Source organism: Asterias rubens, chromosome 3, assembly GCF_902459465.1.
Source record: "Asterias rubens chromosome 3, eAstRub1.3, whole genome shotgun sequence".
Classification (NCBI taxonomy): Eukaryota; Metazoa; Echinodermata; class Asteroidea; order Forcipulatida; family Asteriidae; genus Asterias; species Asterias rubens.
Window position 1 is genome coordinate 22,194,506 of NC_047064.1, and position 25,262 is coordinate 22,219,767.

At 41.8% G+C, this 25,262-nt stretch overlaps 1 protein-coding gene across 7 annotated transcripts in view; it reads right to left on the bottom strand.

The window, feature by feature from the left end:
- The window catches only part of LOC117287812 (transient receptor potential cation channel subfamily M member-like 2), a 41,130-nt gene that overhangs the window by 7,210 nt on the left and 8,658 nt on the right, over positions 1-25,262 (bottom strand). For 5 of the 7 annotated variants that reach the window (XM_033768335.1, XM_033768334.1, XM_033768336.1 and 2 more), the window contains 22 exons: positions 21,485-21,576; positions 20,127-20,313; positions 19,822-20,002; positions 18,970-19,139; positions 18,435-18,615; positions 17,882-18,083; positions 16,884-17,077; positions 15,803-15,903; positions 15,146-15,280; positions 12,689-12,739; positions 10,305-10,485; positions 9,305-9,518; positions 8,116-8,341; positions 7,516-7,632; positions 7,063-7,199; positions 6,310-6,463; positions 4,286-4,414; positions 3,554-3,802; positions 2,942-3,116; positions 2,036-2,183; positions 1,354-1,547; positions 153-285 (listed from right to left, as the gene is read on the bottom strand). In XM_033768335.1, coding sequence (XP_033624226.1) covers positions 153-285; positions 1,354-1,547; positions 2,036-2,183; positions 2,942-3,116; positions 3,554-3,802; positions 4,286-4,414; positions 6,310-6,463; positions 7,063-7,199; positions 7,516-7,632; positions 8,116-8,341; positions 9,305-9,518; positions 10,305-10,485; positions 12,689-12,739; positions 15,146-15,280; positions 15,803-15,903; positions 16,884-17,077; positions 17,882-18,083; positions 18,435-18,615; positions 18,970-19,139; positions 19,822-20,002; positions 20,127-20,313; positions 21,485-21,576 — 3,551 coding nt within the window. Of the gene's footprint in view, positions 1-152; positions 286-1,353; positions 1,548-2,035; positions 2,184-2,941; positions 3,117-3,553; positions 3,803-4,285; positions 4,415-6,309; positions 6,464-7,062; positions 7,200-7,515; positions 7,633-8,115; positions 8,342-9,304; positions 9,519-10,304; positions 10,486-12,688; positions 12,740-15,145; positions 15,281-15,802; positions 15,904-16,883; positions 17,078-17,881; positions 18,084-18,434; positions 18,616-18,969; positions 19,140-19,821; positions 20,003-20,126; positions 20,314-21,484; positions 21,577-22,238; positions 22,886-25,114; positions 25,148-25,262 lie in introns of those variants that run through there. The other 2 variants (XM_033768341.1, XM_033768338.1) reach the window with 2 other exon arrangements.

A 25,262-nucleotide genomic window follows, 5' to 3' on the forward strand; every position in this document is an offset into this window, starting at 1 on the left:
TTGAATCTTAAATTGATAACTAAAGGGTACTGCACCTTGTCTGCCGAGCCCCTTGTACAACAGGAAATTACAATAATGAATTTCCAGCAAAGAAACCAAAGGATCCTCTGAAAAGTAGAGGGAAAGTCAACCCAGCTCTCCCCGGTACTCACCTCTCCCCGGTAGTCATGACTTGTTTATTGATGTCACTTTGCATCAGGCGCCTCTCCTGGGTGATGAAGTCGTCGCTTTGTATGGCTTCCCATAAAATCAACTGCCTCGCTTTAGAATCCGAGATGTGTTGCCCTGTTCAAGTCAATCCAAATTAAAAACATTCAACCACAAAATCTTCACAATTTATTAATCAAACTCATGTGTTCTGAACAAAATTATTGATGAGTACTTGATAGACCTTTCTTATGATAATTATGTAAATTGCACATACAAACCAAGTTTGCACTAACATTTGGTTCACAAACTGAGGGAACATCGTGCTGTTTTGTACATGTTGTGTGCGGCTAATGGTGACGTGATGACGCAGGTAGCGATTGTGCGTCTGCTTTGCCAACCAATAGGGTCTGAACGCATGCGTGAATGTATCCCCACTAGCATACTTCATGGGAAGAGTCTATTAACAAATATAAACTCTGTTTCAACTAACAATACCAGTAGTCTTTTTTAGTGCACCCATCGACCATCAAGTGCACCCATACCCGCAACCAAAAGTAGACTGGTAGTCTGCACCATGCAAAGGTGTGTAACTAATCACCAGTTTACCAACTCCCATGCATTAATATGGCAACGGTTTACATACACTGGGCTTTGAAGGGCCTTCTACCGGCAAATAGGTTGTGAGCATTTTTCCCAATGTCACTCATGACGCTACTCACTCTTCTCAAAGATGAGTGCTGAATCAGGGGAGCTGAGTTGACGGAGTTAGAAATCAGATAGATGAAAAAAACGCTGATCCCATTGTAGTTACAATAATAGTAATGAGCCTTTCCATATCATGATGCTCAGTAACAATAAAAGATAGTGATAATTAATGAGCTACTGGAAAAAGGTGATTTTTTAAAATAGTTTTTGTTATGAGACATGGCATGTATCACAAGACTGGACGACCACTTCAAGGCGAGGGGTACACTGAACTGATTTGGGGTATCGACCCAAATCCACTGCCACCAGGGGCAAGTTGCTATCTACTCCTTGGGATGAAACGGGGCACAGAGGGATTTGTGAATTTTTTGCATATCAGTCGAAATTTGCGCCTATCAGAACACAATTCAGGCGTATCGACCTGCTACACTAGCTTGTGTAGCTCTGCATAGGGAGACCTTTGATTTGTAGAGGGTTTGATACTTTTCTACAACTCACTCATCTGTCCACTTCGGTAAGAGATGCAGCAGCCGCAGATTTTCTGAATGAGGAAACGGCACAGGAAGAAGACGTGAGCTATGATGATGAAGGGAGGCACAATGGCCGGTCGGTTGAAGTACTCCTTAATCAGATCATAGCGTTGAAATCGCCAGTAGACGTCTGTGTTCTCTTGGACTGCTGAGAAGGTGTAGCTGTTGGCAGAATAAATCACAAGTAAATTTGATGCATGGTTTTAATGGCACTGCTGTAGGCACCCTGAGCTGCCTGCAAGCCGTCTGGTGCTGTGGGAACCAACTCATGGGGTGAAGCTGAGGAGAAGACAGAGGTTGAGCTATGGCCGTGTCTTGAGGAGAGATGCTGGGGCAGAGACCACAACAGAGTTGGCTGCCTGTATTCAGGACAGGAAAGATAGGAGACGCCACCAGGTGGGATCCCGAAAAACTAGCGAGCATGGAGCTCAATTAATAACATTTATCTTTAGTTTTAAAAGCCCTACTCTGTAATCTGTTATCATTATTATTATTTTGGGGGGTGGGGGGATAAAAACAAAACAGTTTTTCTTTTTTAGGGCAAAACAAAATTGGAATTCCGTTTTAAAACAGAGGAATCACATCCCTGAACATCACAGGCATATTACTCAGGTGGGATTACCTAGATTTGTTTTAAGAAGGTTCCTTACCTAAACATAGCAATGAGTAGATTGAGTAGCAGGACATTGCTCAGCATCATGTACACTGCTAACAGAATGACTCCAATAGTTGAATACTCAGCACACCGTGGAGCGCCAGCTTCAATCAATGTTAAATCGTTAGAACAACCGTTGTTCCCTGTAGGGAGAAACCAAAAGTAATCAGTCATCTGCAAGACTTAAAGGCACTGGACATGTTTAGTAATCAGTCAACATCTGCAAGACTTAAAGGCACTGGACATGTTCAGTAATCAGTCAACATCTGCAAGACTTAAAGGCACTGGACATGTTTAGTAATCAGTCAACATCTGCAAGACTTAAAGGCACTGGACATGTTTAGTAATCAGTCAACATCTGCAAGACTTAAAGGCACTGGACATGTTCAGTAATCAGTCAACATCTGCAAGACTTAAAGGTACTGGACATGTTTAGTAATCAGTCAACATCTGCAAGACTTAAAGGCACTGGACATGTTTAGTAATCAGTCAACATCTGCAAGACTTAAAGGCACTGGACATGTTTAGTAATCAGTCAACATCTGCAAGACTTAAGGCACTGGACATCATTAGTAATCAGTCAACATCTGCAAGACTTAAAGGCACTGGACATGTTTAGTAATCAGTCAACATCTGCAAGACTTAAAGGCACTGGACATGTTTAGTAATCAGTCAACATCTGCAAGACTTAAAGGCACTGGACATGTTTAGTAATCAGTCAACATCTGCAAGACTTAAAGGCACTGGACACGTTTAGTAATTGTCAAAGACCAGTAGACCAGTGACTGAAAACACAAGAGCTTGGGTTCGTTGGGTTAGTTAGATCGCTTGGCCACGACACTCTACGTTTGGTGCAATAGATCTTATAGCCATGACATTCAATTGAAAAACAAAAACCTACCTTGGATATCTTCAAGGAACAGTTCCCCGTACATCTGGAAGTAAGCTTTAAAGAAGACACCAGAGATGACCTCATGAAAGCTGGACCCATTGGGGAAGAGGATTGCCTGGGATGCAACGCCGTAAGCAACAAGAAACACTGAGAGGATGGCAATGAAGAAAGCAAGATCTACCATCTAGACAAAATAAAAGAACACGGTCAAAGAACCTTGTATTATTTTATATTTTTGTTTATATATTTCTGGCAATAAATCATAGATGTCTCATAAGTGAACTTTTTTTTTACTCACTGTAGCTCGCAAGCCTGAGGAAACTTGTTAACAAGGGTGCCTGCTATAATGAACCAGAAAGACTGGGGCTTTTCCCTACTCATCCACAGTACGTGCACAATAAATACTCATACATGCGACCTACAGCTTAATATTCCATCCAATAGACAAAGCAATTATGGTAAAGCATCTTGTGTGCAAGGACACAAGTGCCTCCACTGGGATTTATACTTACATTCTGCTCATCAGAAACACCACAGCTTGAGTACTGTGTTCTTTATCGCTCGGCAACGATTCGCCATTGTTATCATGACACCCTAGACCCTGGCACTGAAATGTCTTACCATTTTGGCGATCATGATGAGCTTGGGTCCAAGTTTCTTACTGACGCTGAATATCTGCAAGATGCGAATGTAGAAGACGGCCAAATCTAGTGCCAAGATGATACGAGCGTAGTCAACGAAATTCTCAAAGAATCTCAAAGCAATCCCGACAGCGAAGAGGAGGAGCGTTGCTAGGTCAACCATGTTCCAGTAATCAGTTATCCAATACCAGAAACGTACACGCCAACTGTTAGCCTCACCCTGTGCTATCTGTGAATAATCATAATAATAGTAAAATAGGACTTGAATTTAGGAGAAAAACCCCACCTTTTCACCGCGTAGCTCAAAATGATGACTGGACCAGAATTATTTGTACAAGACAAAAAACAAAATGAGACAAAAAACTTCTGGGGTCCTAACAACACATGCATTAAACTTCTGGGGTCCTGACAACACATGCATTAAACTTCTGGGGTCCTGACAACACATGCATTAAACTGCTTTTCGTTACTGATTTCTGCCACTTTAGGCGTTAATTCCTTTTGGTGTATTTTAGCTCCCAAAATGGCAGAGGGAGTAGGCAATGTGAATTGGGTAAACTGCCCACAGAAACATTTCATTACGTGATCATTGGCCCAAGAAAATTAGGGTTGAATCCAATCTTAAAACAAAAAAATAAAGACCCTGTCTTCTCTATAAAACAAGACCAAAACCAATTCTAGGTGAAAATTTGTTTTGGAAATCACCCCTTACCTGTCTCAATTCCTCTAAGTAGAGAGATCCAACCCAGACTATGAGCACATATTCAAAGATGGATATGTTTACTGTGAAGTCCACTAGGATGATGTAGCTGTACAACAGAAGGAAAATGAAATACGACAGCTGTGGAAGGGAATCAAAAACAAAGCTGTTCGATTTAATTTGTTTTTGATTTTTTTATTTCCAGGCAAACAGTACATACAGAGCAATGACACTATAAATAAGACTACAGAGAACAAGCCTGAGGATAACCCATAACAGGTCACACTACCACCCTGTCCCGGTACCCAATCTGAGAACTGTGTAGCCGTGCAGTCTTTATTTTAGTTCTCTTTGGCCAGAAATATCAACCAATGTAAGCTAGATGAAAAGACATTCAAACTCATCATTTTTGCGGTTTGCAGGCATAAAATTTATCAAAATGATGTCTTTGTGAGTTGTAAAGTGGACTTCCATGTTATAATATTCCGTTCTATGCTTGAAAGTGAATGTTATCATCCAACTGAGATTCTGTACCTCAAGATTGATGTAATTCAAGATATTGGTCCAAATAAAAATAAAGACATGTTTAGTGTCCCCACCCACTTCCTTTTTAGAGGCTGAATCCTTTTTTTAAATTTTTTTTTTATGACACTTTTTGGGTTTTTTCAACAAAAAAACAAATAAAAAAAAAGGATATAATTATTTCAACGGTCTCAGCAATTTTTAAAAAGGCCCAGCCCTGATACTTCACGACGGCAATTGCCATCGTTACCCCTACCGATTGCCGCAATGCCCTTCAAAAACCCAATTTTTCACGGCAATGATTGCCGTGCCCTTTTCTCATCATTGCCGCCGTGCCCTTCCTCCCGAAAACAAATTATATTCAACGTTGTCAAAATTCAAAAATAAGCCAAAAAGTCCCGATGTCTGTGTAAATTTCATGCAACGAAATAGACCCCAATTTCACGCACGTAAGGCACAACAGCAGATTTCAGGCCCTATAGTCGTTGTTCTTTGCATGCGACAAAAAAATACTCGAAACATCGAACGCTAGAGGGCGTTTCGGAACAAAGCGATAGCGTGAGATTAAACGCCCTCTAGTGGTAAAATTACGCGAACCAACGCTAAACGCCTTGAGACAAAGACTCGACGGTCTGTGCATGCTGGGATAGTGGTTTTCCCCATGCTTGGTACATGTGATGTACCATCATGTACAGCATAGTCGTCGCGCACCGCATGCATTAATTCTGTCAACATCGTGTCAAAATGGAGCAGTTACGTGGGAATTTTAGCGTCTCTATTTTTTTACAGGCACCTCAGAGGTTTTTTTTTCAAACTGACGTCGTGCCCTTCGCAATTTTTTATGATTGCCGTGATGCCCTTCCAAATTTTTGAAAATTGCCTTGGTGCCCTAAATTTTTACAAAAAGTCAAGGCAAAACTGCCGTGCCCCTTAAAAGTCGAAGTATCAGGGCTGAAAGGCCCTCCTTGCTCTTTTCAAAAAAGGAGGAGGCTAAACATATTTATACTTATTTTGCCTTGTGCATAATGTTGTCTGCCTGGGAATCGAACCTGCAACCATGTCAAAGCTCTGAACCACTAAACTCGGTTCGTACTTAATGTTGTCTGCCTGGGAATCGAACCTGCAACCATGTCAAGCTCTGAACCACTCAACTCGGTTCATACTTCCTGCGCTGCAAATGTTTCACACATCTCAACTCTTCCGAATGGTTTGTTTCGAATTTGTGACGACAAAAATCGCATTCATATTTCTAAGAGCAGGGGTGGATTTCACAATGGTAGTCCTAACTAAGGACTAGGCCTTGGCAATGCTAAGAGATAGGACCAGTCCTAAGTTAGGATGAGTTACTGGTCCTAACTTAGGACCAGTCCTATCTCTTAGCAATGCCTAGGACTAGTCCTAAGTTAGGACTACCTTTGTGAAATCCACCCCAGGGCTTAAATCAGTGTGGTGCCAAAAGGAAAATGGTCTATCATTCATGACATTTTGTGCTCGTCAAGAAAGAGTTGACTTACCACACTGTGTCTGAACGTAATGACTGGGGCATTATAGAAGAGACTGAAACGTTGCCACCATGACAGCGTCTGGCCGCTATTAGTGATGTCGATATCAGCTGTCTCGTGGTAATGTTCCTCCTTAGTCAATGGATCCTCTGATGTATCGTTCGTACTAATAGAGGAAAAGAAAAGTGAGGATTTGATGAAGTATTTTATGAACTTATTCTCATGTTCTTAGTTTTCCATAAACATATCATCGTGTCAGTTCAAAGCCCTGGTATCTCCATTAACATATGGTAGAGAAAGTTAAAAGACCTCATATCTCGTTAAAAAAAGCATGTGATAGTTTGAAATTATCAAAATGTCCTATCTTGCTCAGAATAGCCCCGATGTACACACAAAACAAGTCTATGCCGACATACAAAGTTTTTAAGGAAGCACTTTTGTGCCAGATACAGCGGTTTTGCATAATCTAGATACAACATTTTTGCGCTGACAAACCGGGGTCTACAGAGGTGACGGGGCAGGGAAAGAAACAATTGAGCCAACCTAATCATCACCATAAATGGTAAAAACTTAAGCTTTTTATAAACTAAAAACTGAAGATTCTGTAAGAATTTGCGTTTGTGAAAGATTTATTTAAGTAGGAATTGAAACTTTGCATGGTGGAAATACGATATAGAAAGGTTTGCGGTAACACCATGAAATGATAATCTCTAAATGAGTTGGGGTGGTTCTAAAAATAACTGTTGTTTTCAACTAAAGACTTACTTATTGCTGCTGGAATTGACCTCTGCATCACCGTTGTCTTCCTGATTGGATTTGATTGTGGCGTCTTCCATCTCTTGCATCTGAATGTCTTCATTAGTCTCCTCAACAACTTTGTACGATCTCTCCTGGGTAATGCTCTGTCAACAAATATTCAACGAGTTATTAAATAGAATTAAGGGTCATTAGATTTTGGGATTTTTTTCAATTTTTTTTACCAACGAATCCACCCCAAATTTCGAAGCAGATAGTTTAGATCAAAGGTCTCCAAGATCATTAGTTTTCAGTGGCTTCTCTTGGCTTAAACAAACAACCTTTACTTTGTAGTTCCACAATTTTGGAAAAGAAAATCAAATTTGTAAACACTGAACATTCTGAATAGCCCTTTAGTTGTCATCTTAGGACACATTTATAAAGACTGTTACTGAAATTAATTGATTTAAAGATTAAAATCACCTGTTTCTTCTTACTGCTCTTTCTTTTTCTCTGCTTGAGGTCCCTATCCTTGATCTCATCTTCTCTGAACCTAATGAGGCATGGAATCAATGGCGGGATGAACGAACACAACCAAACCTGTCAGGCACAATCAACAGAAAATAAACTTTACGGAAATAATATCAACAAATACAAAACAGAAACGGCTGCTATAAATTATATTAACAGTGGCTTCTTATAAAGTGATCAAATCTGTCACTCAGTGAAGTGCATGGCACTCATCCTGGTCACGGGGCCATTTACTGTAGTTCATTCCTTTAACCATCTCTGCTCACTGGGGAGTAAACAGCCTGGGTAAAAAGAAACATTTGCAGTTAATGGGAGACTTTTGGACGCTAGGTGGCAGCTTCTCTTTACCAAGGGGTATAGGAGGGTAAATATGGTTCTTAAGATTGATTTAGCTTGGTGTGCTACATACTTGGCAGCACAGGCTGCGACTCCCAAGGGAGCCGAGAAGGTACAAGGAATAAATAAACGGCCCAGTGACCAGGGGTTCTAATGTACGAGCGTTACATTTATACTAATATTACTCAGGTCTATTTATTTTCCAAGGAGACTCACCAGCCAGTAGTTGTTCTCATCAGACAGCTTGCCGTTCCAGATCTCAGTCAGTAATTTCTGCACTCCAGAGTGGGCAATAAAGTTCTTATTCTCTGCCTGCTTGGCTAGATTGAGGTTGGTTGACTTACCCCAGTTCTTTTGCTCACATGCCAAGAGGAGGGAGGTGTGGTCTTGGTTATTGGCATAGCACTCACCCAGCACGCCCAACGCCACCTCTTCATAGCTCCTGGGTATTCAAATAAAAATATAAAAATAATCAATCAATCATGACGCCCACAGCTAGGATCCCCGGCAGCTTCTCCAATCATCTGATGATTCGCATACAGGGTGCTGAAGCGCATTCAGCCACGGACAGAAACACCGGGAAAAATCCTGTATTCTGGGTTTGTTGTTGGCACTACCAATGCTTGTACACAGGACCAATGGCTAAATATCCTATCATCAGGACAAAGCAATTCATCTTAAAGCTTCTTGCTAAAGAACACAAATGTCACGACCAGGACTAGAACCCACACTCTGTTGATCAGAAACACAAGAGCCTTACCCAGGTGGTCTTAACTGCTCAGCCATGACAGGCACTTGAGAAAATTATTTGTGGGGTTGCGGCCGTGAACAAAAATGACAATATTCAAACAAACCGGTGTCGCGGTTTCAACTTTCCGCCGTGTTCAGTTTTCCGAATTACCAAATACGGTAACATTACGTCATGCGATGCCTGCACACAGCAAGCAAAAGTAGTCTATTTTTAGTGCCGTATTGAGTCATCCGTGTAGCTGTCATGGCGGCATCCACGAGTACAACGAGCGGCGAATGCGTGGATGCTTTAAGTTGTACGCATGAATACATGTAAAGTTGGGTCAAGAGAATGTGACTTAACAAAAAAGAATCGAAACAGAAACAACTTGGGGTCACTGAGAGAACTACAGTACTCGCCAGGGTACTCGCGGTGGTATTTTTGTCTGGCTACGTCACCCGGAAAACTGAACACACCGGAAAGCTAAAACCGTTCGACCAATGTGCTGAAATGTCCGGCTACGTCACCCGGAAAACTGAACACTGCGGAAAACTGAAACCGCCACACCGGTATTGGTCTCATCTTAAAATACCACAGATGAACTCCCAACCTTCCGGAAATAAGGAAATTCCTTTTAAATCAAAGAAGGTTCCAGGAAGAAAAAAAAACACTTACGCAGCATGCAATTTCATCATGGTGCTTTGGTCATGGTCAGCCTCCTTGGACGCCATGGATTTCAATATCTTGCTAGCAGTCAGGGCACTAGCCAGTGCCTCCTTCCCTTCATCCCACAGCATGCGTGCCATCTCGTCTCGGTTCTGTAATATGGAAAACAGGAACAGCTCTCGAATCGGATTGTAAAAATCTCGCTTAGGCTTCTCCGTTGACTCTGAAGATAAAGATCAAAGATGGGTTATTTGTATAAATGTCAAAAGAGAAACAACTACATGTAGTCCATTTCATTAAAGGGAATTCCCAGAAAAAAATTCCCATTGATATTTTGTATGGGATTCAATGGGATCCCATTGTTTTAACATGATTCAATAGGATTCAGTCTTCGGTGCTCCCATCAACATTGAGAGGGGGGCGGGGGACCGGGGAGAGAATAATTAATGTCATGGGGGAAGTGGCAGGGAACATTTAAGCATTTTGGGGATTGTAGAATAACGTTTGATATGGGCCATGCAATGTATAGGTTTAAAGACAGTGGACACTATTGGTAATTGTCAAAGACCAGTCTTCTCACTTGGTGAATCTCAACATATGCATAAAATAACAAGCCTGTGAAAGTTTGAGCTTGATTGGTCGTCAGAGTTGCGAGATAACTATGAAATAAAAAACACCCTTGTCGCACAAAGTTGTGTGCTTTTAGATGCTTGATTTTGAGACCTCAAATTCTAAACTTGAGGTCTCGAAATCAAAATCGTGGAAAAGTACTTCTTTCTTGAAAACTATGGCACTTCAGAGGGAGCCGTTTCTCACAATGTTTTATACATCAACCTCTCCCCATTACTCATTACCAAGTGAGGTTTTATGCTGGTAATTATTTTGATTAATTACCAATAGTGTCCACTGCCTTTAAATCACACTCTTGCTGTTATTGATCAACTGATTAGACTAAAGAATTTTGCTTGAAGATAAATTTGTTTATGCAACTTTGATGACTAACACTCACCAATCGGCAAGATCCCAGCTCCAACATTTAACGTCTCTCTGCTACCAATAGAAGCGCCCTCTCTAGCCTCGTTTAGCTTCTTCTTAAAATCACGGCTTAGGTATAGAGGCTTGAACGTGTCCATCGTCAGCTCCTGAATCACCTTGCCGACGTCGATCAGGTCAAACACACTTCTTGTCGTCTGACAGGGCGAAAAAAGTGTCAAATTCATTATTAATTATTATAACTAGTTATTATTATTGTTATTGTTATTATTATTTTTATTATTATTATTAGCATAATCCAAACCATTTGCCAGCAGTCCTATTTATACACCTGGCTTGAAGCCTTTAATTATGCATCCGAAAGCCCACAAATTGTGCAACAAGGGTTTTTTTTCTTTCAGTATTTTCTTGCAACTGTTATTTTTTTATTATTTTTTTTATATAAGTTGGAATACACCAAGTAAGAATACTGATCTTAGACAATTACCAATCGTGTCCAGTGCCTTGAAGTATCTTGCTCAAGGACATAAACATCATAGCCATCTAGGCCGGGATTCAAACCCTTTCTCATGACTCAACACCACCGGAAGCAAGTCCCATATATGGTCATCTAGGCTGGGATTCAAACCCTTTCTCATGACTCAACATCACCGGAAGCAAGTCCCATATATGGTCATCTAGGCCGGGATTCAAACCCTTTCTCATGACTCAACATCACCGGAAGCAAGTCCCATATATGGTCATCTAGGCCAGGATTCAAACCCTTTCTCATGACTCAACATCACCGGAAGCAAGTCCCATATATGGTCATCTAGGCCGGGATTCAAACCCTTTCTCATGACTCAACACCACCGGAAGCAAGTCCCATATATGGCCATCTAGGCCGGGATTTAAACCCTTTCTCATGACTCAACATCACCGGAAGCAAGTCCCATATATGGCCATCTAGGCCGGGATTCAAACCCTTTCTCATGACTCAACACCACCGGAAGCAAGTCCCATATATGGTCATCTAGGCCGGGATTCAAACCCTTTCTCATGACTCAACACCACCGGAAGCAAGTCCCATATATGGTCATCTAGGCCGGGATTCAAACCCTTTCTCATGGCTCAACATCACCGGAAGCAAGTCCCATATATGGTCATCTAGGCCGGGATTCAAACCCTTTCTCATGACTCAACACCACCGGAAGCAAGTCCCATATATGGTCATCTAGGCCGGGATTCAAACCCTTTCTCATGACTCAACACCACCGGAAGCAAGTCCCATATATGGCCATCTAGGCCGGGATTCAAACCCTTTCTCATGACTCAACACCACCGGAAGCAAGTCCCATATATGGCCATCTAGGCCGGGATTCAAACCCTTTCTCATGACTCAACACCACCGGAAGCAAGTCCCATATAGCCATCTAGGCCGGGATTCAAACCCTTTCTCATGACTCAACACCACCGGAAGCAAGTCCCATATATGGTCATCTAGGCCGGGATTCAAACCCTTTCTCATGACTCAACACCACCGGAAGCAAGTCCCATATATGGTCATCTAGGCCGGGATTCAAACCCTTTCTCATGACTCAACACCACCGGAAGCAAGTCCCATATATGGCCATCTAGGCCGGGATTCAAACCCTTTCTCATGACTCAACACCACCGGAAGCAAGTCCCATATGGCCATCTAGGCCGGGATTCAAACCCTTTCTCATGACTCAACACCACCGGAAGCAAGTCCCATATAGCCATCTAGGCCGGGATTCAAACCCTTTCTCATGACTCAACATCACCGGAAGCAAGTCCCATATATGGTCATCTAGGCCGGGATTCAAACCCTTTCTCATGACTCAACACCACCGGAAGCAAGTCCCATATATGGTCATCTAGGCCGGGATTCAAACCCTTTCTCATGACTCAACACCACCGGAAGCAAGTCCCATATGGCCATCTAGGCCGGGATTCAAACCCTTTCTCATGACTCAATATCACCGGAAGCAAGTCCCATATAGCCATCTAGGCCGGGATTCAAACCCTTTCTCATGACTCAACACCACCGGAAGCAAGTCCCATATATGGCCATCTAGGCCGGGATTCAAACCCTTTCTCATGACTCAATATCACCGGAAGCAAGTCCCATATAGCCATCTAGGCCGGGATTCAAACCCTTTCTCATGACTCAACACCACCGGAAGCAAGTCCCATATATGGCCATCTAGGCCGGGATTCAAACCCTTTCTCATGACTCAATATCACCGGAAGCAAGTCCCATATAGCCATCTAGGCCGGGATTCAAACCCTTTCTCATGACTCAACACCACCGGAAGCAAGTCCCATATGCACTCAGCACCAAACATTCCACATTTTAACAAAACGAACACATCCTCTTTTGACCATGGTTGATCTCACCTTTGACCTGTGTTTGTCCAACAGTTCATATAAAAGTGTTCTCTCCTTCACCTAAAAAAAAAAAAAAATGAAATCGAATTAGAAACATTATTTGATAAAAATCCTTTCCATAACATTTGAACCTTATTAACAGCTGACAAATACAAGTCTGATAGGCTTTGTGCAGTAGAAGATTTTTGAACTCTACAGACTTACGAGGTAAATTTCCATTGTTTATGTAGTTCTGGGCATGCGAAAGTTACCAAGAACAATGGATTTACCTGGTAGTTCTGCTGCCACCAAGCGCCCCAAAAAGTCTCCCACTTAAGCAATTAAGCACCTGTGGCTACGGCTGTTGCTAAGGGAGTTGCTATGGACATCCTATGCTTCAGTGCATCCAAGTGATGATAGAGCCAAAGACGTAGCCGCTAACTTCCTCCGACCCTTGGATCAAACCCACTTTATTAGAACTTTAAGTAATGCATGCAAATGAGGTCTGACAACTAAATGAACACTATTGCGTTTAGTTTCTCCCCTTCCTTCATGTACATGTAGATCCCTCCTCATTCTAACAAGTCCTACGTACACCATGGTAATGGGGGCACTATGTGAGTTGGGTTTCTGTCTCTACCAGATTGCATGTTTTTTTAATTATATTTCTCTCGGGTTTTCCTCCGCACATCTAAAACTGAACTTCCTTCCTTGTCTTCTTACTGTAGGGTTCTTGGCTTGTACAAGGATTAAATTAACTTTTCTTAGAGTCATAATCTCAACACCAAAACTGTTGGACTCTGACTATGGTATGCGTGATCCATGAGTGATGATGTCGTATGCTATGTAGATCTCGTTTACGGCTAGGTCCTCAGCCAGGTGAAGGGTTTTGATGACACCATCAAAGTGAGAGAGTGGGCAGTCATCTATCATGTGGCGCATCGTCTGTGGTTCTCCACAATCACAAAGCGGAGATGCAAGGTAGCCCCACTTGTGTAGGCTGCTGCGGCACGGCCCTGCGTCTGTAGTTTAAGACGCACCAATGGCTGCGGGAGAGGTCCATTCCCGGCAGTTGGATGGTGGGGTCAGCGATCAGGAACTTGTGGGGGACGTTGGTCTGGTCTCGCCACCGTATGCGCCATAGATCTTCTGCGGTCGCTGCACTGTCCGGGACATTGGACCAAATTGGGTTTATCGACTTAAGTCTAGGCCTACATGTAGGGTGGAAGTGGAGGTCTCTGAGGAGAGGGAGCTCAGGGTTGGATCGGATCTTACAGACCAGCCTGGATGTGGCAACCTCTCTTCGGATGTCTGGAGGGGCAATGTTACTCAGGGCTGGGATCCATGAGTGATTTACTAGGATCCTTCCTAGTATGCCTGATCCCATGAGTGATGTACCCAAACTGTTGGATTCTGATTATGGTGGTATGCCTGATCCCATGAGTGATGTACTAGGATCCTTCCTCATTCCAACAAAACCCAACACCATATGGTAAACTCAGCAGCCAGACTGTTGGACTCTGATTATGGTGGTATGCCTGATCCCATGAGTGATGTACTAGGATCCTTCCTCATTCCAACAAAACCCAACACCATATGGTAACTCAGCAGCCAGACTGTTGGACTCTGATTATGGTGGTATGCCTGATCCCATGAGTGATGTACTAGGATCCTTCCTCATTCCAACAAAACCCAACACCATATGGTAACTCAGCACCCAAACTGTTGGACTCTGATTATGGTGGTTTGCCTGATCCCATGAGTGATGTACTAGGATCCTTCCTCATTCCAACAAAACCCAACACCATATGGTAACTCAGCAGCCAGACTGTTGGACTCTGATTATGGTGGTATGCCTGATCCCATGAGTGATGTACTAGGATCCTTCCTCATTCCAACAAAACCCAACACCATATGGTAACTCAGCACCCAAACTGTTGGACTCTGATTATGGTGGTTTGCCTGATCCCATGAGTGATTTACTAGGATCCTTCCTCATTCCAACAAAACCCAACACCATATGGTAACTCAGCAGCCAGACTGTTGGACTCTGATTATGGTGGTATGCCTGATCCCATGAGTGATGTACTAGGATCCTTCCTCATTCCAACAAAACCCAACACCATATGGTAACTCAGCACCCAAACTGTTGGACTCTGATTATGGTGGTTTGCCTGATCCCATGAGTGATTTACTAGGATCCTTCCTCATTTTAACAAAACCTATTACCGTATGGTAATGGGGTTCTCTGTGAATTGAGTCTACAGTCCCTACCTGATTCCATGGGTTTTTCCCTGGAATATTTCCCTGGGGTTTTCCTCCCACATCTAAAACTGAACTTCTTTGTCATCTCACTATTGGGTTCTTAGCTACATGTAGGACAGTGATTAAGTTCACTTTTCCTGTGTTTTTCTTGGAATATTTCTATAGAGTTTTCTTCTATATAAAATTTAACTTCCACAAAATGGCCCATGTCGATAGACCTACCTCATTGTATAGCGAGGTAAGTTCTGCTATCGTCAGGTAGTCCTTGAGACTGACTCCATTCTCAATGAAGAGTCGGACAAAGTCAACAAGATTGTTGACCAACGCATAGTGCAGGGCTTTGTCAAGATCTCCTTTCTGTCAATCAGGAAAATATTTTAAGAATAATAATAATGGGCATTTGTAAAGTACCAAATCAACCTAAAGAGATAGATGTAAAATACATAGAGAAGCAGGGAAAATGCAAACAAAACAAATAAATATCGAGTACAAACAAAGCAGAATAACAATCAGGGAAAACACAAAATAATTAACAATGGAAGCAACAAAAGTTTAACTATCAAGTAAAGAAACACATCTTGGTTAACTTTTGAGAGTAACTTTGAAATGTTGTACCCTGCCTGCTGCTTGGCTACACACGAGTTACAAGTTGCATGGCTTCTACTGGCACCCGAACAAAGATATTGACAAAATAGAAAAGGCCGCCCACATAGGGCTAGACAAGCTCAGTTGGTAGAGCGCCCTCGTGTTAACATGGAGGTCATTGGTTCAAATCCTACTCCAGTAAATTTGTCTACATTCAAACCTAGTTACTTTCCTTAGCAGTGTATAATACTCTTTATTATTTTGAAGAGGTTTATTGTTTGGACATTTACTGACCGTCCAATCTCTATCATCGATGAAGATTTCTCTCTTAGCAACGTCAACTCTGTTCCAGGTCAAAGCAAGTTGCAGCTGGTCCTGAACACTTCCTTTATTTGCTATACAAAAAATACAACCATTTACAATTATTTTTAAAGAAGTTATGAGAAATTGCTATTATCACAATGGCCACTTCAAGGCGAGGGCTACACTGAACTGATTTGGGCTATCGACCCAAATCCACTGCCACCAGGGGCAAGTTGCCACCTACTTCTGGAGCTGAAACAGGGTTACCCCTTCACAGTATGTAAGGATGTAGGCAAGGGTATCATCCACTAGGAGCCTGGCTGGCTGGGTCGCATGGGTGGCTAGTGCTTAAAGCACTCGCCTCTCACCACCGTGGCCCTGGTTCGATTCCCAGCTAGAGCCATATGTGAGTAGAGTTGTGCGCTGGTTCTCTCCTACACTACGAGGGGTTTTCTCTAGAAAAATCAAGCAACTTTGATTTTTGACATGCGCTCCTTGGTCAAATATCGGTCAATGGGGCTGCAAAAGGCGTCTTACAAGCTACAAGTAAGGATTATTATTAAATAGATGTCAAGGATTTGAACTGCTTCTAGCCAGTGGGCTAGCTTGGGGGTCTAGTGGTACATGTAAGACATCTGCTCTAACAATGCAAGGGTAATGGGTTCAAATCCCACCCCAGTCATCTGCTCTAACAATGCAAAGGTAATGGGTTCAAATCCCACCCCAGTCATCTGCTCTAACAATGCAAAGGTAATGGGTTCAAATCCCACCCCAGTCATCTGCTCTAACAATGCAAAGGTAATGGGTTCAAATCCCACCCCAGTCATCTGCTCTAACAATGCAAAGGTAATGGGTTCAAATCCCACCCCAGTGATTTGCATGTGTTTTTTTTTTTTTTTTAACTGTTGAAAGTTCTATATATACACTCCAGTGTAAAGTGAAAAAACAAATAATGGGATTATTGGTATTAGTGTTATTGCCGGTAACTCCTCGAGTCTGGCTCGTCCCCTAGCCTTAGATCTCAAGGGTTTTATTATTGTTATTGTTATTATTAGTAATATTATACACCGACCTGAAAGGAGTGCATGCAGGATAGCACTGTCAATATCTGAGCCAGCTCCGAGCTCGTAGACGGTGATCAAATGTCTTCTGTTCAACATCTCCTTGATGCGCGTCAGATGAGTGTCTAGCTCAGCATCACCAAACTCCTTAGAGAGCATGGCTGCAAGACGTTTCGATAACGAGTCACTTATGACGGTTTTCTTTCTGTCAAAAAGAAGAGACAAGCCAGGAAGACAGTTATAGTTTATTTGTACACTTTGACAATTTTCTACTCATAAATGACTGTAGACCTTTGTAGAATTCTTACCCCAAAATACTGCCTTTATCTTGTTTTAGCCTTCGAGAAAGATTCTGCCAGGGTTGAAATTTATGCCTATTTTTATACCATAGGTGGTTATGATTGGTAAGCATTTAGCAACAGCTAATTCAATTATCTTGTTTTGAACATGCTTAAATATCAACATGTTCTTACTAATGCCTTTTCAATATTTGTTTTCCTTGGTGAGGTGGTGGTCAGGAATGAAGTTTAGGGTTACGAGCGGAGACATTCTAGGAGGTTGATGTCAGTGGAGCAGTTCAGTAATGTATACTTAAGGGTTTTGATACCTTTTGTAGATCAAGTGTTTGTCCATAACATAAATCCCTACTCACTGTGAATGAAAAATAATTTACCTGTAGAAGTTTCCGCTTCATTAGTCATCAAGTTTTTGAGAAAAAAGAGCAGTGTTTTCAGGAGAGTCACGTAAATCCATTGAATGTGCTAACATAATTTTCATCTGACTGAGACGAAAATTATTTTTGTGAAATTATTTTACTAATTTCTCAAAAATTACACCACCTAAGCAAGTATTTTTAAGGGAAGCTTTCTACCATTATAATATTTAAACCATGGAAGTTTAAAGTAAATCTGTGGAGGTTTGTGTTTTGTGTCGTACAAAAAGTACCCAAACCCCTAGAGCCGTTCCATTCATACAATCATAAACATTGCAGATAGACTCCAATACTCACTCTTTCCTGATATTCCCCGCAGCATCTTTCACTTGGCGTTCAACAACCGGCGCCCTCTGGAATGCGAATGCCAGGATATCAGCGGCTCTTCCCGATCCAGCTACTATAACAGCTGGGGTGCCGTTCATGATAGCTTCAAACACAGTGGCTATGGTGTTTGGACCTCCTTCCACGACAACGCAAACAATGGGTACAGAAACATCTTTTTACAAGAGAAAATAAAAATACAAAAAGATGACAAGCTTGCCTCCAAACCACATTTTAATCTGGCTTTTCAAAATTGCTAAGGAAAAAACATGCAGTCCGCTTGAATTAAAGCACACGCAGATAACATTTGTTGATTGTCAAAGACCAGTATCGACACTTGATGTGACCCAACATGTCGTGAAATTACAAAACTGTATCAATTGAAAGTTGTGCATATTGGCACGCAATTCCCATGTACACACGTATCAACCCAATACGCTAAGCTGTGCCTGTTGAGAACCCTGCATTTTTAAAGTCTGAAGTTACAATTGATTCAATATTTTCTGTCACTTGAGCCCATTTATACCTGGGTTCCCTGCTACTTTCTGCTCTGATATTTCCTTCTCCATTTTGCCTCGTAATTTGATCTCCTTTCCAAACTGTCCGTTCGTGCCGTCGTCTGCCAGGATGAAGTGTGTGTGGTTGGGGTCCAGCAGCACCCCCTTTCGGTTCTTGGTGTCCATGCGGTATGTGGCGGGAAATTGACCCTGAATAAAAATAGCGAGTAGGAAATGAAGATTGGTGTTTGCAGAGCTTTGGCATAGCTCTGAAGCCCAGTTCATATTTCTTACAAATGCGACTTGCAAAGAGTTGGGCTGTGCTCAACTCTTGCGAAAACAAAGCTGGGTAATGTCAAGTTCGCGCTTTGAATGAAACATTAACAGGAAATATGAACCGAGCTTTAGACGATTACAATAGTTGCACTCAGAGTTTGAAGAATGTGAACATTCCTGAAAAATTAAAGCTTTACTTTGAAGTCAATTTCAACCAAGTCAGCCCCTCCGAACCACCCCTCCCCTTCTCCCCCCTCCCCCCCACCCCTGAACACCACCATCATGTACCTTTTCATTAATCAGCTTGTCTCTTTGATCGATGACACCCCATGTGGCAATGCCGATAGCCACCACGTTTGTGCGAGTAGCGTTGCCACTAGCCAAAGCGTAATCCCTGATGGCGTCACCTACATACTTCATGATGCCTGAATTGCTCCCACCTGTGATTATCCATGCTCCTGGAAAAATAATGCAAAAGTTTGGGTGTTAACAAGCAATAAGTCTGGGCTTTGGAATCACCTGTTTAGTGTGTAGTGGTCAAGCAGTCTGTTGCATCGGACTCAAGTTGTGATGGTTGCATCATTGGAGTGTGGGTTTGAATCCCTGTCATGATACTTGAGTCCTTGAGCGCTTAACCATAATTGCTTCTCTTATCCCAGGCGTATAAATAGGAACCTCAGAGAGCTGAGACTGTGTTGGATTAACCCGCATAGCGCTGATAAGCAGCTTGGGGATATGTGTACTACATCAGAACCAGTGTTGCAGCCAAGGTGGGGGCCTGCCATGCCCCCGATTTCACGCAAGTTGCGACCGATTACAAGTCCTAAGTTACGATGCGAATAAAAACGATTTCATCAAAGTTACGATGCGTCGGATACGCTGCAAGTTCCTTGACAACGAGGAAGAACACACCGTAAGTTACGTTCAAGGGTTGTTTTTATTAAGAGTGAAAATTATTTGAGTTGCGACTCGTCACGCTTATGATGCGTTTGGTGAAATGGATTGTAGAACTCGTCGCAGCCGCGACATGTCTTAGGTCTGCGACGCATCGCAAACCCTACGATGCCTCGCTACTTGCGATGAGTTTCGTGAAATCGGGGGCAGGACTCACCTTTGAACTTTTAACCCATTTGGACTTACCGGTGCTGAGGGCTGCCTTGATCAATCCCTTCCTGAATACCGACTTCAATTTGTTGCTCATGTGGAAGTTATTAGCTCCACCGGTCACCGAGATCAGGAGTTTTGGAGTGCCGAGATTCCATTGTTTGTTGAGGAGTTGTAACATTGTGTGAGGATGGATGTCATGGTTGACTCTCACAAACTGCAGAGAAATAAAACGAAAGAAATGTTGAAAAGTAGCTAGAGCTGCGGCTGTTGCTAAGGGTGTTGCCAACTACAGCCTATGCTTCAACACATGATGATGTAGCCAGAGCCTCAGCTGTTACCTTTCTTAACTGCAATCCCAGACCAGCTCCTGCAGCCCCAATGAATTCTATCTCTCCAAAGGCATTGGTCTTGGAGTTTTGGGTGTGTGTCTCCGACTTCCATGGGGCCTTTGGATCGATGTTGTTATGGAATCGTTCTTCATGAAAAAACTTGCGTTTGCCGCACTGACACAATGGGTTGTCCGGTCTGTAAAAAAAAGTTTCACCGATAATACAACATTTCTTTGAACCTTTGCTAAAAAATTCCAAAAGATGTCACTTTGAAAGAATTTCAGTTGGGCCCAACTTCTAACAACCAGGCGGAAAGCACAAAAACTTGTTACGCATTGAATCATCTTGCTTAGCAGAAACAGGTAACCAGCCAAATTTCCATACAGTTAGCATTGTTGCGACTGGTACCCTACCCATTGTTTGCTTAGCAAAGAAAATTGCTAGCATTTTCTTAAACTGCTTAACAAAATTTGGCCCAGTGCCTCAGAAGTTTTAACTATAGCATTTGGCCAGCTAATGATCACTGTTATTAGTTCAACAGCTAAAAAAGCGTAGTCTCCTGACATTTACTGAGCGCGGTGTGCATGGTCTGATATAAATTAAATTCAGTAACATTTATTTCAATGCTGTCATTCAATAATGCACAGTAAATGTTGAAATTATAAAAGTAACATAGTATGAGGTATATTAATACATTAAGTACACAATGATGCAACACTAAGCAGCACATTCATAACAACATTTAGGTATAAGGTTGAGCGAGATGCTTTTGTTCCCAAACCTAGGGACAGACAAACATGTACTACAACCATGATACAACCAAGGTTGAGGAATGTCAATTCCTACCTTCAGCTCCACTGAGTTTCTGCATGTCTATGTTTTCTTCCTTGTAGCCCTTAACCTAGAGTGGCTTTTAGCCTTGTTTTGGGCGACTTGCATCAAAAATAATAAAAATGAAGCAGAAGACAAGTGTGAGCTCATAAGGCCAATAACTTACACATTACACCTAAGTTTATTAATACGAGTCAAGGAACTGTCTAAAGTTAATTGTTAACAAAGACAGATAGAGAGGGTGATGATTTAAGACTAAACTATGACTTGAGAGGCCTCGATAAACGACACTATATTTTAGACATTGAGCAGGGCTGTATGCTTCGTTTTTGAGAGGGCAAGGGCACCAAGGCATTTTCTCTTTGGCAAAGGGCACCCTATGAGGAAATTGTAAATTTCTACTGTAACATTTCAAGGGCACCAAGGCAATGACAAGGGGCAACGAAGGCAATCGCCCCGTTGCCTCCGTGAAGCATCAGGCCTGATTGAGTCTCTGTCAAATTGAGCGAACAAACTTTACCAGAATTGGAACTTACTCTGGGTCAGGTTTTGCAGGGTTGATGGGTACCGGTGTAAAGCGGATGCAAACCTTCATGCCAATGTTCTTCCTTATCCATGATGGATTGTGCTGCAAATAAAAACACAATTTGGTGAGTAATTAGCAATGACACCGTATGTAATTTATGGTGAATTTCAAAGCGCCTAGAAAAACCCATGAAGCATATTCAGGTTTCAGAACAAAGAAATGCAAGCTGTTTGAAATATATGGATAATAATAATAAAAATTACAAGTTTTTGATACCGCGCTTTTCACACCCAAAGGGCTTCTCAACGCGCTCCAACATCATTACCCCCCGGTCACTGGGTCATTTAATTCATTCCTTAAATCATCTCAGCTCCCTTGGGAGTATACAGCCTGTGCAACAAATATGCGATACTCGGCTAAATCATTCGCAAGAACCATCTCTGCCATTTTACTCCTGGGTGGAGAGAAACAATTATAGTTAAGTGTCTTGCTCAGGGACACAAGTGTCCCGACCGGGACTCAAACGCACACTCTGCTGAACAGAAACACCAGAGCTTGAGTCGGTAGTCCTATCTGCTCGGCAACGACACTACAGATATCAGGTTTTTGCTACGGGTATTTCATGTACTTCCTGCTGAAATGGGGATCTTTTGAGCAAGTTCCAGCAAGCAGAATGGACTAAAAAGGGCCTGTATCTTGTCCACCAACAAAGATTCAACAAATATTCTTAATAATCAAAGATACAATAAAACTTCAGAGCTTACAAGTCTTTTTAAATTCGCCACCATGAACAGGAAACTCCCAGATGGCTTATCCCTTTTCAGTGACCTAATTCTCTCCATCTTTAAAATTCCTTGAAACATCAAGTCAAAAGTTGTCAGAAGAAGAGCTGATGTGTCGCATAAAAATAGTATCAAGTAAAGTCTACTGATGAGAACTTCTGCAGTTTAGTATTGTGTCTGGTTATCGGTTGAACTATGTGGAAGTTTCCAGAAGCAAAATGGCTGAAACTATCCACCACTTGATCTGACCGTCACAAAAAGCCTTTCTCAGATGAAGTCCAGTGCTGGGAAACCAACTGCATCTTGGAATATTGCCCTGAGTTGACGACAAAATTATAAATCAAACCATTCTGGTAGTTGTCAAACAAAGCTGAGGTGTTGGAGATTATCCTGAAGATTCTCTTTGAGATTGTGGAGAGCTGGAAAACTGGTTCACATCTTGGAACAATCTCTACCTGCATGACCAAATGACACATGAAAGTTGGGACTACCTGGAAGTTTCAAAACCTGGAAGTTTCAAAACAAAATCTGGAGGAGTACAGTAAGTACTCTGCTAGTCGGGAGTTCAAGCTGATGCGACAGGTACTATCCAAAGCGCTATACCATTAGGCCTATAAAAACGAGTGCTGATGAAAAGTCTGCAAAGTAGTGTTTGGAAACAGCAGTGGTCCAAATGGTCAAATGCCACACATGAGGACCGGTCAAACTTCACTCCAAGTGGTCTGGCTGGCTCGTTCAGTGTTGAAAAAGGCATCCCTATTTCATTTGAAATAATATGAACTAGTGACAAAGCTGATGTACTAGTTAAAAGACAAGTTAACTGGTCCTGCTAGCTAGTCACTAGTCACTAGGTAATTCCTAAACAGTGCATTGCCTGGGCAAAAATATCCCAACGAATCTATTCTACATATGTACATCCAGAGTAGAAGAACAATGGCTTGCTAGTTTGAGGTGGCTTTAGAACTAAAGTATAGTATAAGCCTTGTAGAGTCACGGTTCTTTTCAGAACTGAGAAGTCTCACAAACAATCCGATAAATCTAGTCCGCAGTAGTAGAATATAGCAAGACAGTTCTCTAAACAGATCGCAAACCAGATATTTGATACCTCACCATGCAATGCCTCAAATCCTAAAGTTAGATAGTTATGAAAAATCCGATTCCAACTATAGAGAATTTTACATCCCAGACTTCTGCTGAAGAATCAGAGAACTCAAACCATTTAATTAATCTAGTGTGTGTGATTCTGTATCATCACACATTCAATATTGAGCAACATTGATATCATCTGAAAGATACATTGTCTGTCTGAAGTGGCGTTCATGAGTACTGATAAATAACATGCAGTATCTAGTTTCACCGACTGTTTGAATACAGGCTCAACCCTCACATTAATCAGATAAAATTATATGTCTGCATTAAAAAACAAGTTTCAGTTCCTTATATGTAATCCTAATAAAGAAATCCCAAAATCTACAATAACTTTTTATGACATTTTATGGATCATTCATATCATTGGTCACTGAGTGTTTCATATAGATGGGGTTAATATATAACAATGTATGTACTTTAACCTTTCGCTATCACAAATATAACTTGTGGTTGCGATATGTGGGAATCAGTTTCCTTATATGTATTATTACCTTTGTGTACAATTTGCAAAGGTGTTGTGTGCATTTTAGGGTTCTAAATCCATGTAATAATAACAGGGCATTTTACAATAACTGTTTCAATGTGCTTCGCATTATGCCTTGGTCATTGGACCAACAACATTCCTTTAATCTTTCTCAACCCCCAGTTGAGTACAGCCCCCAACGGGTCTCCAAAGGGTTTTTTATACACAATATCAACCTCTACCCTCCCAGATTTCCATTTATATCACTCCTGGGTGAAGAGAAGCAATTATGTTTGTTTGAATGATCTTCCCATCAAGGGAACTCGGCAAACTCCCACAAGGGATATCATGAGCACAAGCTTAGGTCCACAATCGGAACATTGAATTGTCAATTGTCTGACTGTAGATGTGCGGAACATGGAGAAGTCATATTTTGTGGTACCTTTCCTGTGTATCAACGCAGATTATTAAAAACAAAATAACTGCAAAACAAGGAAAAGCATCCCTCCCCCCTATTTGTCTGTCACTCCAGAGGCCTCGACTACTTGACCCCTAGGTTTTTCACTCCCCAAAACACCATTAAGAAGCCAGAGGTTAAAGCAATTAAATAATTCATTTGTAGTCCCCTAGGCCAGTCAAACTTCCATTACTAGTTACAATAAACCAGTGCAGTAGACCTACAGCTTCTAAATCAGGAAACCACATTTACGCTTTCAATGTTTTGTTTTCGACCTTAATGACATGTGGTTTTTCGTTTCACAATCATCATGACTGAGACCAGCTAGATCATGACAGGCTGAACACAAGCTCACCCCCCCCCCCCAACATCAACCTTGAACTCTGTTTTGTACTAGTATCTGAATCTTTGACAAAGAAATCCTTCAACATCTTGTAACAATACTCTACAGAAAGCGATCATACTTTGCCGCGATCAGACTTTGCAGCGATCGTACTACAATTCCATGAGTATACATGTTGTTTGTAGGCATTGACAAACTTGTAGAAGTTAAGTGAAAAAAAAACAATGACGCGTCGAATATAGGCCTACATGTAGGCTTAAGTGAAAAATCCTTTGCACAACATGTCTAGGCCTACTTCAAAGTTGCTTAACTAGTCCAGACGGCATGTTCAGGAAAACCCAATACAAACTAATGGTGAATTCGGTTATTATTAATGTTTTGTTTTCAACGCAAAGAATTTGAGCTACAAAGGACCGGAATGGATTACAACACTCTGAAAACATTACCTGTAGCAGCCTCGCCATTTTCATGGCCAGCGATTCGTCTTCAAACGCAAACATCATAACTGACAATGGATAAAAACTTTTCATTTTATGAGTTTTATCTACAAAGTATTTAACCTCATAAATTGAGGTTGTGAGGTTATACTTCGTA